The sequence below is a fragment of the Chelonoidis abingdonii genome, chromosome 26, assembly GCF_003597395.2.
Source record: "Chelonoidis abingdonii isolate Lonesome George chromosome 26, CheloAbing_2.0, whole genome shotgun sequence".
Taxonomy (NCBI): Eukaryota; Metazoa; Chordata; order Testudines; family Testudinidae; genus Chelonoidis; species Chelonoidis abingdonii.
In genome coordinates this window covers 7,704,470-7,718,065 of record NC_133794.1, presented here as the reverse complement: position 1 = coordinate 7,718,065, position 13,596 = coordinate 7,704,470, and the positions used below count along the sequence as shown (strand labels likewise).

Genomic DNA, 13,596 nt, shown 5'->3' with positions numbered 1-13,596 from the left:
GCCCTGCAGGGGGATGCAGGGGCAAGGCAGGCAGAGCTGGGCTCTCCCAGGGATCAGGGCCAGCTCCCCACATTGGCACAATGCTACCAGGGGGCTGTCAGTGTTTGGAAGCAACACCTGCACCAGCCCTTTCCCCTCCATCACTCTGTGGGGTTTAGTTTCACTTTCCTTCACCCTACGAGACAGCTGCACCCAGCCCCAGGTGTGGCACATTGTAGGGCAAAGCTCACCCGAGCTCAGGACTGAGTCCTGCCTCCCCCAATGGCTCCATCCCTTGGCCATGCTGATCACCAAGCGCAGCCAGCTGTCTGCTCCTTGCTCAGCCACAGGCTCTCATTGACTGTCCTGTGTGGCACCCCTCGCTATGGGGGCAGGTTTGTGATGGAGGCCTCACTCCCCACTTTTTGGCACCCCAGGAAGTCACCTAGTGGTTACAGCAGCCCTGCTTCTGCCACCTCTCCATGGTGCAGAGGGTGGGGTGGAGGGAACCACAGGCTTACCAAAGCTGCTAGGTTTATGGCTTATTACTGAGGTTAAGATTTTGTCATGGTTATTTTCAGTAAAACACATAGGCAGGTGGTTGGCCATAAACAAAACTTCACAGAAAGCTAGGACCTATCCCTGACTATTACTAAAAATAAGGGGGAGGACTGAAAGAGAGGGCTGACAGAACCAGTCTCCAGCACTTTGGCAGGGGCTGAAGCCAAAGACGTCATGAAGGTTTGTTAGTTACACAATCTGTGATCTCTATATCCTTATTTACTACAACACTCTGTACCCCCTCCCCCGTTTTTTCTCTGAACTTCACCGTGAATGGTTGCTTAGTTTAGCATAACTTGGTTTAGCTGAGAATGTAAGGGAGATTCTCAAACTGCAGCCATTCTTCTCAGGTGACAAATCTGAGAAACTCTCCCAGACTGAGGTGTCATTATAGGAGGTTTTGGAACAAATTGATAAACAGCAATAAGTGTATGGACACCTGTGTGCCACTTAGGACCAGTACTGGTCAACATATTCATAAATGATCCGGAAAACAGTGAAGGGGCAAATTCTGAAGATGATACAAAACTACTCAAATAGTTGCATCCAAAGCAGACTGAAGAGTTACAAAGGATCTCACAAAACTGGGTGACTGGGCAACAAAGTAGTTTAATATTCAGTGTTGATAAATGCAAATTAATGCAAATTGGAACAAATCCACCTCCTTTTTACATATACGAATATGAATGATGGTCTAAATCAGCTGTTACAATTCAAGAAAGAGAGCTTCAAGTCATCATGAATAGTTCTCTGAAAACATCCACTCAACATGCAGCAGTAGTCAAAAAACCAAAAAGGTAATGTTGGGAATCATTAAGGGATAGATAAGACAAATACCATATTGCCTCTATATAAATACATGACATGCCCACATGTTGAATACTGTGTGCAGATCTGATTGTCCCATCTCAAAAAAAAATATATATTGGAATTGGAAAAGGTGCAGAAAAGGGCAACAAAATGAGGAGAGGTATGGAACAACTTCCATATGAGGCGAGATTAATAAAACTGCGACTTTACAGATTGGAAGAGACACAACTAAGGGGGGATATGATAGAGGTCTATAAAATCATGACTGGTGTGGAGAAAGTAAGTATTATTTACTCCTCATAACACAAAGAACTAGGGGTCATAAAATGAAATTATTAGGCAGCAGGTTTAAAAACAAACAAAAGGAAGTATTTTTTCACAATCTACAGTCAAACCGTTAAACTCTTTGCCCATGGATATTGTGAAGGACAGGGTTCAAAAAAAAGAACTAGATAAATTAATGGAGGATAGAACCATCAATGGCTATTAGTCAGGATGGGCAGGGATGTAAAATCATGTTCTGCAATGTCTCTAACCTCTGTTTGCCAGAAGTTGGGAATGGGCGACAGGATAAATCACTTGATTACCTGTTCTGTTAATTCCCTCTGAAACACCTGGCACTGGCCATGTCAGAAGACAGGATACTAGGCTAGATGGATCATTGGTCTGACCTAGTATGGCCATTCTTCTTATGTTAATGTATGCTAACTGTTCGACCTCTTATCTAGCTGTGATACACGGAGTACCTTTCCCAGACCTAAAGCAGAGCTCACAGTAGCACAAAAGCTTGTCTTTCACCCATTAATGTTGGTCCAATAAAATATATTATCTCATGCATCACCTTTTTAACACCTGGGACTAACATGGCTACACTACAACTGCAATTAACAGCGTTGACACCCCTTCTCCCTGCTGAGTCCCACACACCCCTCCAGATCAGTTGCAGTAGTAGCAGCCTCTGTCCTGTTTGCAACTCTGGACCTGGTCCTTTACAGAACAAACAATAGGGGCCAGGGCAGGGCCAAGAGTGTGAACATGGCAGCCATTTTTAGGGAACAGGCCTGTGACATTACTGCACTATGGCTGTTACCAATGCTGAGTGTCCAACAATTGCTCCTACCAGCTACCTATTTCCTCCCTTTCTTGCTCAGTATTGGTCCCTCCCCACAATGAGGAGCAACAGAGTAGGGGGCAAGCTATTGTTAGGCAATCAAGTGAAGCAGCTTCCATTTGTTACATTTTGAAGAGGTGTGCCTGGGGAGGGATGCTGACTTGACTGCACTTTACCCCCTTGGACAGGCAACAGAAAGTCATCGAGCTGTCACCACTCAAGAAAGATCTTGTAGTCATCGTAGTTAGTTCTCTGAAAACATCTGCTCAATAGCCCACAGCAGTCAAAAAAGCTAAAAAATGTTAGGCCTCATTAGGAAAGGGTTAGATGAGATGAAATATCCTAACGCTATAAACCATGGTATGTCCACACCTTGAATACTGATTTAAATGTCATTGCCCTGTCTCAAAAAACACATTAGAATTGGAAAAGGCATAAGGAAGGGCAACAAAAAATGATTAAGAGGTACAGAAGAGCTGCCATATAAAGAGAGAAGACTGGGCCTGTTCGGATTGGAAAAGAAAGCACTAAGGGAGGATATGATAGCAGTCTATAAAATAATGGTGTGGAGAAAGAACACAAGAATTAGAGAGGACCTGATTACATCAGTAGGCAGATTTTTAAAAAAGGGAAATACTTCACACAATGCAGTCAACCTGTCGAATTCATTGCCATAGAATGTTGTAAAGGCCAAAAGAATAACCTATTTTTCAATCCAGTAAATTCAGAGAGGATAGATCCACCAATGTTTATTAGCCAACATGGTCAAGGACACAAGCCCATGCTCCAGGTTTCCATGAGCCCCCCAACTGCCAGAAGCTGAGACTGAACAACAGGGGATGGATCACTCAAAATTGCTGTTCTCTTCACTATCTCTGAACCACCATTGGAAGACGGAATACTGGGCTAGATGATCATTGGTCTGACCCACTATGCTCGTTCTTATGTTCCCACAGCCCATTCAGACTGGCATCACAGCTGACAGTACTAAAAGCAGGGGCCATTGGTTCTAGTTACAGTAAAGTATCCATTCACTAGACACTGGTCTGTGACCACCTTCTGTGGCATCAGTAATAGAACCTCAGAGGGCCTCTGCAGAATAGTGCTGCTTAGGGCTCTTGTGATTGATAGGAAATAGATAGTTGTCTATTCCTGCACAGGCCAGCCAACAGAATGTATTCAAAGAGGAGATTAAGGTTTGTGGCGGCAGCATGCCGACACTGTCCTCCACATCTAGCACCGATGGACAGTAAGATTAGTTCAGCAGCTCCCAAACTGTATTAGTTCACACACCACCTTAAAAAACGGTTGTGAAATTAACTGATGGAACATCAAGCTCATTTATTACAACATGGAAACCCCTGCTTTAGTCATAGGCAGCTTTCTTCTAGTTCACTCTACTTAAAAAATTCCCATTCTGTAGGGTCTTAGGTCAATTACCATTCCATCCAGGGCCCTGCATGCAATGTAAACAGTCCAATGAAGCTACAGGTTCTGAGTACTATTGAAAGTCAGGCCATTAAGATGGCTGAACTGAGCTACAGCTGACACATTGGTTACCTTGTCACACAGATATGCCATGTAACTACAAACGGCGAAGTGGGGCTTCAGAGCACATGAAGCTGACAGAACCCATCTTGAGGCTCTTTGGAACAAGACATGCTTCCACTGAAGGGCATACATTTATGGAATCCCTTACTGCACTCATGTCTTGTTCTAGAGCACAACACAACTCATGCCACATTTCAGAGGCCTTCCCAAAACAGGTGAAACAGATTTTCTTCCTTGGGTTCCCCTCTCTGAGGGAAGCTCACGAAGACTGAAGGAGGGACTAGCAAGAGCTACCATATCGATCAGTATGCTAGAAATACAGGAGATAGGAGCTTGCTCACACTTTTGTTTTACCTGCATTAATGACCTCTTGCTCTCAAATACGGGAAAGGAAGAACTTGTCCATCTACAGTCGACACATCATTCTGGAGTCAAGTGCTCACTAACTTTCCTTTCCAGAATAAATCTGAACTACCGTGCCTTTACTATTTTCCTTCAACCTTTCCATCTTAAAAAAAGAAATCCATCTTCTTTCCTGCAACATGAAAGAATACTATCTCAAGATGGCTAGGATAGGAGACATTATGCAATGTTTAAAGTCATGTATGGAAAATAGTATTAGAAGCCATTTAGGATCAGAACAGCATCTCATTGTGAAATCAAAGACAGGATTGCTTCTTTAAATCAGCTTTATTTTTCTAACTTTTATTTCAATTTCCCATAGCACCTTGGCAATGTCAATGTCAAAAACAGAAATACAAATACATGTATTATCATTTTAACATTTAAAGCATGAACCTATTTTACAGAAATTGTTTTGGACAGTTTTGACAATGGACAGAGAAAAGAAGCCAGATAAGTTGCATTTTTTCTTCTTTCACTGAAGCCCTACCACTTTGGAGAGAGATCATACATGCCAAGGGAATGTCAGAATTGTCTGGGAGGAGCAAGATGTCAATAGTCACTTAAACTCAATATATTATCTGCATATTTTGTATTTTATAAAAATTAGAACTAAAGCCATTTGTGCACAATCTGTTTACATGTGAAGTATTTTTTTTTATATTGTATCCATAATTGAAGCGCCATAAAAATAAAACTCTGGTTCTTAAATATAAAATTGAAGGTTGTTACAGGTTAGTTTGCAGATGGATTTTTCAGAAATAATCTTTAACTACTTTCAAGTCCTCCCAACAGTATATTAAAACCAGATTCATTTGACCTCTTGAAGTGTCTATGCAAGGGACACTCAATAGAAGAGCCATCTAAAAAAAAAAAAAAACTAAAACAAAATCATGTACCATCCTAAAGGAAGCTCAGACTAGATGTAATATATATACAAACAAGAAGAGCATGATAAATCATTCAGATTAATGGCAACAATCTTATTTCAGAAGGAAATATAAAAAATTAGAAACCAAAAGTCTATTTGCATATCTGTTGCAATCAAGGATTTACAAAACAAACTCATCAGAAGCAAGTTTTCCTCTTAAGTGCATTTCTGTTGCATCTTGTCTGTAATACAATGGTTCATTTTAGAAGTTTAAAATATTGCCTGTACACAGATTTTATCCCAAGTGAACATTCACTTGGGCAACAGTAAAAACAGTGGACATTTTCAAGATATTTAAGTGGATATTGACAAAGTAGTAAGGCCATAGCTATTTAACTACAGTAAAGCATTGATTAAGTCACTTAATTGCTACTGATCTGCCACAATATCATCCTTGTTCTCTTCTGGTTAATAGGATGGGTTACTTTATTTTACCTACTACTAAAACTGCATCATCATACTGTGCCAAGCTAACTTGGTTATTTTCTTTTAAACAAAGATAGCAGGAATGTAAGATGCTATAAAACTAACAATTTTAGAAATTAAACAAACTTTTGCACTTTTTAATTTTGCAATCACATGCAAATAGTCCCTCCTTCCCCTCCCCAGAAATACAAAAAAATGGCCCAATCTTTTCCACAAATAAAGTGGAAGAAGTTTAACTAGGGGAATACACCTTTGTAGCTAACAAAATAAAACAGACTAATTTTGGAAACAGGTGACAGTTTGTGAAACTAAAAGTTATTTGAGATCTGCACTGTGTGTGTGCATGTTTCGTTTTTTTTTGTTTGTTTGTTTTTTAACTACAGTCAACAGGGTAGAAGAATGCATGTTTGGCTGATGTGGTGAGCTATCAAGGAGAGAGCCACTGGGAATCTATTATCTTCAATAGCTCAATGAACTTTTGTGGAACAAAAGCCAGTTTTACCTCTGCTAATAAGATGATGCACCAGCAATGAATCTGGCTCCCAAATGGTCATTCTGTCCTTGTTTCCAATCGTCTGCCAAACAGGAAAACTTGGTGGATAGAGGCAAGAATTTGCTTGAGACTATATCTGAAGAATGAGAAGTAGCAGCTAGCCCATCTACGTTACGTATTTGCCATGCAATACAAGTACTGCAGGAGAACTTGCACACAAAACTATTGTTTTCACAGCCTTTATATTTACTTATTATTCCCACCCCAAACCCTTCAAAACAGACAAAAAACGTGTCGATGGTGGTGGGGGAAGGAGGGGAATCCTGATGTTAAATCTTTGCACACCAGTATCAATTAGTTTAGTTATGGTGAGCTCCCTAATCGGATAGAGTTAGAATATGCTGGAAAAAGCCAACAAGTTTACAGATTTATTTGCATACACTATACAAGACCATAACCTGTTGCTGGAAAATGCACATTTAAGACATAAAACGTTCCTTCCACAAGTCAAGTTTTTCCAATCACCTTACAAGAAAAAAGATTATGCTGTAAGGATTTTTTTTGTACATCTAATAAAGGAAAAAGCTACACTTTACAACTTTCAGAAATAATCAAGTTCTATATTTCAGCTCAACAAGCTCTATGCATTGATTTAAAAGCAGATGCCCACATAGGTAAAAACTAACATGCCAGTACAGCCAAGCTAGGCCAGAGACTGTACATTTGCAAAAGCCTCTGCCCAAAGAGCTCTTCCTCTTAACTGCAACCAGCTTATGGCTGCTATTAGAATTCCAATACATGTTCACTCTGCAATGAGAGTGCACACTATCCAATATTGGTGACTATTATACAGAATACAACTTATTTTCCAGTCTGAGTGCAGTAATTAAGTTTATAAAATTATTTATAAAAAGCAGCTTCTTTGAAATTTGATGCATTTCACAGAGCTCTTGACAGTTTAAATATTTAAACTTCTTTGTATCGTTTCCATCAAATGTAGCATTATCCAAGTAAACTGAAACAGGTTTGTAAGCATTTTTAAACTATAGATTTGATCCATGATTTTGGTAAATTAAACTCTCAAACCCATTACAGGCAGTTTAAAAGTGAGTAATGATTGTTTTTATATAAGTAACATGCACAAAATGAACAGTTAACTGCATAAATATATGACTCATGAATCAAATCAAAAGCAACTGCCAAACTGAATAATAAGTTAGAGAAATGACAACTCTGACTTTATATATATTTATAAAAATAGATACAAGAGTTCTCAAAGCAGTTGATGGAGAATGCCTACTAAGTAAGAAATCACCAAGGATTACCTGGCTAAGAAATCAAAAGATGAAATTTCACAGTTAATGTCATTTTAACTGCCACTTACATACTGTAAACATCTTAGTAATATATGCTAGTGATGCCATTAGAATGAATGTATCACAACTGAACATTCCAGTGTTCACAACTTACATCTTTAAATTTGTACACGTACTATTCACTTAAAAACAAAACAAAACAAAAAACCCAGGTACAATTCTTACTGCTGCGAGCTACTTTTCTTAACACTTTATACAGAACTAAGAATATGGGCATGTTTATTTTGGCAGATTAACGTATTGTATTTTTCCTGATTCCTTCAGTCCTTTACGATAATTACTAGCTTATAAACTTAACGGCCTACTACACAACAGTGTTGTGAATTTAGTCAAAGAAACCTCTTTGAAACAAAGTTAAAACCTCACGGCCTTTGTTCCACTTTAAACTGTTAGTTCCAAGTAACTGAAAAAAGTCAGGAGCTATCATCTGCTGCAGAGTTTCCCCTAGTAATTTGTACTATAAAGCAGTGCTTAACACCAGTCCAGAGAACCAATGTGAATCACTACATGGAAACCTGGCTATGCCCCCAAACAGATGAATGTCTCAAAGGAAATAAAAAGCCTAAATTTTAGACCCATTTATGGCTTTAAACCTGCCCTCAAGACTCCCACCTGCAAAGCAGAACTCCATGAGTGGGAATGAAAGCTCAGGCTCTTCACATGTGAAACTACCACCATCCGCTGTGCAGTCTTCCATTAACTGGGCCTGCCTCAGGAAAACATACCAGATAAATGCACACAAGTCTGTAATAAAGGGGTTAGAGAAAGTAGCATTTAAGCAATAAAAAAAATTAAAATGCTGCCCTCAATTGGCAGAAAAAAAGAGAAAAATTAAAAATCCCAAACATGCCCCCACTCCCTCTTCTTGTGTCTAGGATACTGACTATTCGTACTGTCCTTAAGTCTGATCAACAATCAGATCTCCAGTAAAATCCGAGTTTAAAAAACGTTTGCTCAATGAAATATTAATAAGGTCAAAAGACTAAATTTCAAGCTGGAAACACAAAGTTCTACTAGAGTAGTGCATTCAGTTTTTACCACCAGTGACTAAGTCATGACAAAACAGTGTCTGGCTGCACTCATGCAACTCAAGCACGCCGACCAAGCATCTCAGTTGTGGATCTGCTTTGCAATGCAAGGCCATTAATGGCATACATATCATCCTACAAGCCAAACGTTAAAGAGGTTTAAAAAAGTAAGTTCTAATTTTACAGAAATGCTTTTTTCTTCTCCAAAAATAATATTCTCTTGCCCTCTTCCTTCTACACTGAGGGACGTTATGTCATTTCATTTTTTCATCTGGTCAAAGCACTAATTTCACAACCTCAAAGTTGATTTCAGGCAGGAAACACTCTGTAAATTAAAAAAACAAAAAAAAAAAGATACAAAAATTATAATCTCTATATATTTATATTGATTGGAATCCTCCAGCATTTGTGAAATCACTTTTAGAGATGAATTTTGGGACCCTCCCCACCTTCTCCCACTCAAATCACATACTCCGATTCAGTATCCGTGTTCCCCGAATACCTCACCCTTATAGTCCATCTCCTTTGCTGCTCTTTAGTCCACAGCTCAAATTAAATAGAGAAGAGTTGGATGAGTTCTACTTTGGTGATCGGGGTGGCAGATACTGCTCCTTGCCGATACGCCGAGGTGCTCCCTGAGGTGAAGATCTGCGTCCAAACTGGCGTCTCTGTTCCCTGATTTTTCCAGCAGCTCCCCTGGGAGGCCCATTGCCTCTGAACCCAGAAAGATCCTTTGCCCGGCCTTCAAGCTTCTCATAGGCCCTCTCTGAAGCCTTCTCAGAAGTACTGTTTTCTTCATTTTTGGCAGGGGGAGCTACATTAGTACGAAGCTCCCTAAGTGGCTGAACAGGAACTGGAGTTGGCTCCTTTGGGGGTTTCTGGCAGACTTCAGCGTAACTTAGCTTGCGTGGCTCCTTTGGTGCCAAGGGTAGAGAAAGAGTAAAGTTTATGCATTCTGCTAAGAACAACCTATACTTGGAAAGGGCTCTTCAAGAATACCCCACGCACACTGTCAAAAGAACACAATGCCAGAACACGCTCTGTATAGTGACCCAGGCTGGTTTAATATCCAGTGGCAGCTCAAAAACCAGAATCTATATGAAGGTACCGTACCATGTTCTGCCCCCCACCCCCCCAGGGGGGGAGCGGGAAGAGGAGCAGAGGGAGGGAAGAGAGGAAAGCAGTCCCCTTGGGACTGTACCATGATCTGCCCTTGGGGCGGAGCAGAGAGAAAAGTAGCCAGTTTCCCTAGCCATCAGCCTCCAACATGTGGAAGTCTGTTTACTAGAAAGTACTGAAATTTCACCCAAGGCAGTTGATCTTACCTGTATTGTCACAGTAAGCGCTGTATTTCCATTGGTAGAAGATGAAGTGGTATTTGTCCTTGATGGCTTTGCAGCACTGAAGAGACGTACAGACACAGGTGGGGAAGCATGGCTATTATCTTTCTGAGCAGAGACCTCCTCTAGCTTTTTGTCTGGCTGAGTTGTGCTGATAGATTAGACAAGATAGTGCAACATTAAAATCTGTTTAAGAGTTAGTTCAGTTTCTGGAATGCCTTTTTCCTTTTTTTCAAGTCAATGAAGCAGTTTTAACCAAGTAGGACGCCCAAGGTCATTACCACCAGGTTCTGAACAGCAATCAGCTTTTCAGAGTAACAGAGGCCTAGTAACTAGTATAGTATAGAGGGAGACTGGAGATAATGATTCCTTAGAGCAGAAGTAACCAAGACTATCCTTCACACTACACAACATCTTATTTTAAAAAGATTTCTCAAATTAGCCAAGCAAATTATATACCTTGGAGCTGGAACCTCAGCCCTGCTTGGTGAGCTCACACTTATGACAGGTTGCTGGACTGGACCGTGTGCCTGCTCTTCTTGAGCAGATGCAGGACAACTGACCGCCAAGTCTTTGCTCTCCTGAAGAGACAAATGGAATATGAAAACTGCAGAAGGACGACAGTCATTATGCCAGTACTTGTGTTTTAGTCACCACAAAACTTAAGTCACCAGCCATCAAGAATTTAAAGTTATTTTTTTTGATAGATAAATAGAGAGAGAGAGAGAGAGACAGACAGACAGACAGACACACACACACACAGGGTAAGAGTTAAATAGAATATGCACATGGCACTTATTTCAGTAGAAATCTTCTGTACAGAACTGCCCACTTTACATCAGGTGAAAAAAAACAGGGGACAGAGAACAAACAAGGCCATTGCCTTCTGTACAACTACAGAGACCAGCAGCAGCACCACTGGAGGTAAAAAGATTGTTCCAAAACTCACCCCTACCCCAAACTCCCTTTATCTGATCTGTACTTCAGAAGCCACCACTGCTGATCTGGCTGCTTTATTTTGAAATACAGAGTGCCAACATTAAATCTGGAAAGAGGAGTGGTTATTGCACAGGTTCCATTAGATACTACCTAGAAGTCCGTGAGCCCAAGAACAGAAACAGAAAAGGCTAGAATATTATATATTTAGACCTGCTTGGGGATAGTGCTGTTTACAGCTCTACCAGAATAAGCCTGAATAATTTTAAGGACATGTGGAGGAGGAAAGTTAACCATCCTGATGTGCACTCCAGCAGTAGAAACAAGTACCTTCTCTTTGCCAGTTCCTTTAACAATGTCAGACATTCTGCTTTCCAGCACAGGTTCTCCTTGTATTTTTGCTGTACTGCCAGGCAGAGGAGGGAAATTTGATGCTAGTAAGTCAAACTTTGGTGTCTGAGTCTTTATTTCTGCTGAAGGCTGAAGTCGCTAGAAGAAAAAAAGGTCTGTTAACATACGCTACGTAACCATACCACCTTGTGTTGTGAGCCTATAAAGGTCTCAAGTTAAGTAATGTCAAAACACTTCCTGAATGTGTCTATCAAACATCACATCCTGCATGATGAAATCTTGAAGATTCAAGGATTGTATCCTTCCCTCAGAGTCAGTCTGCAGCCCACACCTGATGGTGGGTGTCAACACAGTGACATCTTTCAGAAGAGAAACTCCATATCGCTTTAATAAGAACTGGGATGTTTCCTGCCAAATGCCAACTGCAATGGTTTCATTTTGCCTCCCTATACTTGTTTTGCAGTTTCAGTTCAGTGAAGTCTATGTTACTGCTACTGCCCATCTAGAGCATAAAAATGGCTACAGACCTGCTCTGTAACTCTTGTTCCTAAAGACACGGTACACACTTCAGGTGTCTGTGTGCCAGTGCAAAAGCCACAGAACTTTTCCCATAACTGTACCTGCAAGGGTAGCACATGCTGCCTCACACTCCTTCTGCTAAGCAAAGATAAGGCATGGAGCATCTGACTCTTCCCCGACCTCAGCTCTTTCATACCTAAAGCCTGCATCTGAAGTGATTTTGATGAAGAGGGGAAGGAGGGTAGGTTGGGGAATGGTCATGAGTAATATCTCAAAGAACAGGTATGTAACCATTTTTTCCATCTTCAAGTGCTTGGGGTCACTTTAGGTGACTCACAAGTAGTTCTCAGTGGACAAGGGTATTGAGTCTACCTGAACAAGGACCCCAGTACTTCTCTCCCAAATTTAGCATTGTTCCTGGAGGCCTGGGAGAGAAACAATAAGTGTTAAGCAACTGAACCAAACTGAAGATCAGGTAACAGCTCTGCAAATGCATAGAGTCCATATAGAATATGCTAAAATTATTTGATGTAGAGAAGGTTTGCAATGTTGTAGACGAGACAAATGCAGAAGGAAGTTCGGGACGAGATGCTCTCAGAGCAAACAGGTTCCCTTTCATTCACTCAGCAAAGGAAATGTATAACGGAGGAGATAAAACTAAACTCCTTAGACCCGTCCATGCAAAAAGATAATCCATCATGAACTTCTAAGATATGTAGCCTCTATCTGTGTGAGAGCGAGGTTTGGGAAAGACTGGCAAACAGTTTGATTCAAATGAAAATCTGAAACTTTAGTGAGAAATTTGGGGTAATCATGTAGGGCAACATTGTCTTTGTGAAAAATAGTACAAGGAGGGTGAGCCAAAGCTCAGCAAACTTCCCAGCTTTAGTAATGGCTATCAGAAATGCCACATTTAATCGAGCAAGGAGACAACAAGCATGTGGCCATGGATTCAGAAAAGAGGTTTCTTCAATCCTGTGAGAACTAAGTTTAAATCCTAGGACAGAGTAGGATCTTTAATAGGTGGGGAAAAAGTCCGTCCAAACCCTTTAAGAATTTGACAGAGTTGGAAAACACCCGACTTGTCATCCACAGGTGTGTGAAATGCTGGGATTGCAGCCAGATGGACCCTCAGTGAACTACTTGAGAGACATCTCTTTTAAGCCAAGCAGAAAATACAGAATAAAAGACTACACTTCCTTCATGGGTGTCTATTTATGTCAGGACCAAATAGAGAACCTCCTCTACTTCGTAAGTAAAGTGTACCTGGTAGAAGCCTTACTGACCATGGATCAATCAACAGTCCAGGTATGAATACCCCTGGACTTCATGGAAATTTTAGGGGGCCACAGGCTGACTAAATCGAGGGACCATGAACTCATAACGAAGAATTGCTATGACAAACCTTAAGAATTGTGTTTGGCTCTGGCATACAGCTACATAGAAGTATGCATCCTTTAAATGGACATTAGCAAGAAAGTCAGAGAAAGGAAGAGGATAACAGAAGACAGGTAACCATACAAAACTTGATTTTCTTAGGCCTGGTCTACACTACGCGTTTAAACCGATTTTAGCAGCGTTAAACCAATTTAATGCTGCACCCGTCCACACAACGAGGCCCTTTATATCGATATAAAGGGCTCTTTAAAATCGGTTTCTGTACTCCTCCCCGACGAGAGGAGTAGCGCTGAAATCGGTATTACCGTATCGGATTAGGGTTAGTGTGGCCGCAAATCAACGGTATTGGCCTCCGGGCGGTATCCCACAGTGCACCACTGTGAC

The 13,596-nt window shown here is 40.8% G+C and overlaps 1 protein-coding gene across 4 annotated transcripts in view; it reads right to left on the bottom strand.

Moving 5' to 3' along the window:
• Window positions 1–4,683: 4,683 nt before the first annotated feature.
• Window positions 4,684–13,596, bottom strand: part of LARP4 (La ribonucleoprotein 4) — a 54,355-nt gene continuing 45,442 nt past the window's right edge. For 3 of the 4 annotated variants that reach the window (XM_032782295.2, XM_075061114.1, XM_075061113.1), the window contains 4 exons: window positions 11,275–11,433; window positions 10,468–10,589; window positions 9,994–10,159; window positions 4,684–9,582 (listed from right to left, as the gene is read on the bottom strand). In XM_032782295.2, the coding sequence (XP_032638186.1) occupies window positions 9,247–9,582; window positions 9,994–10,159; window positions 10,468–10,589; window positions 11,275–11,433 (783 nt within the window). In that variant the 3' untranslated portion in view covers window positions 4,684–9,246. The remainder of the gene's footprint in view (window positions 9,583–9,993; window positions 10,160–10,467; window positions 10,590–11,274; window positions 11,434–13,596) is intronic. The other variant, XM_032782296.2, reaches the window with a different exon arrangement.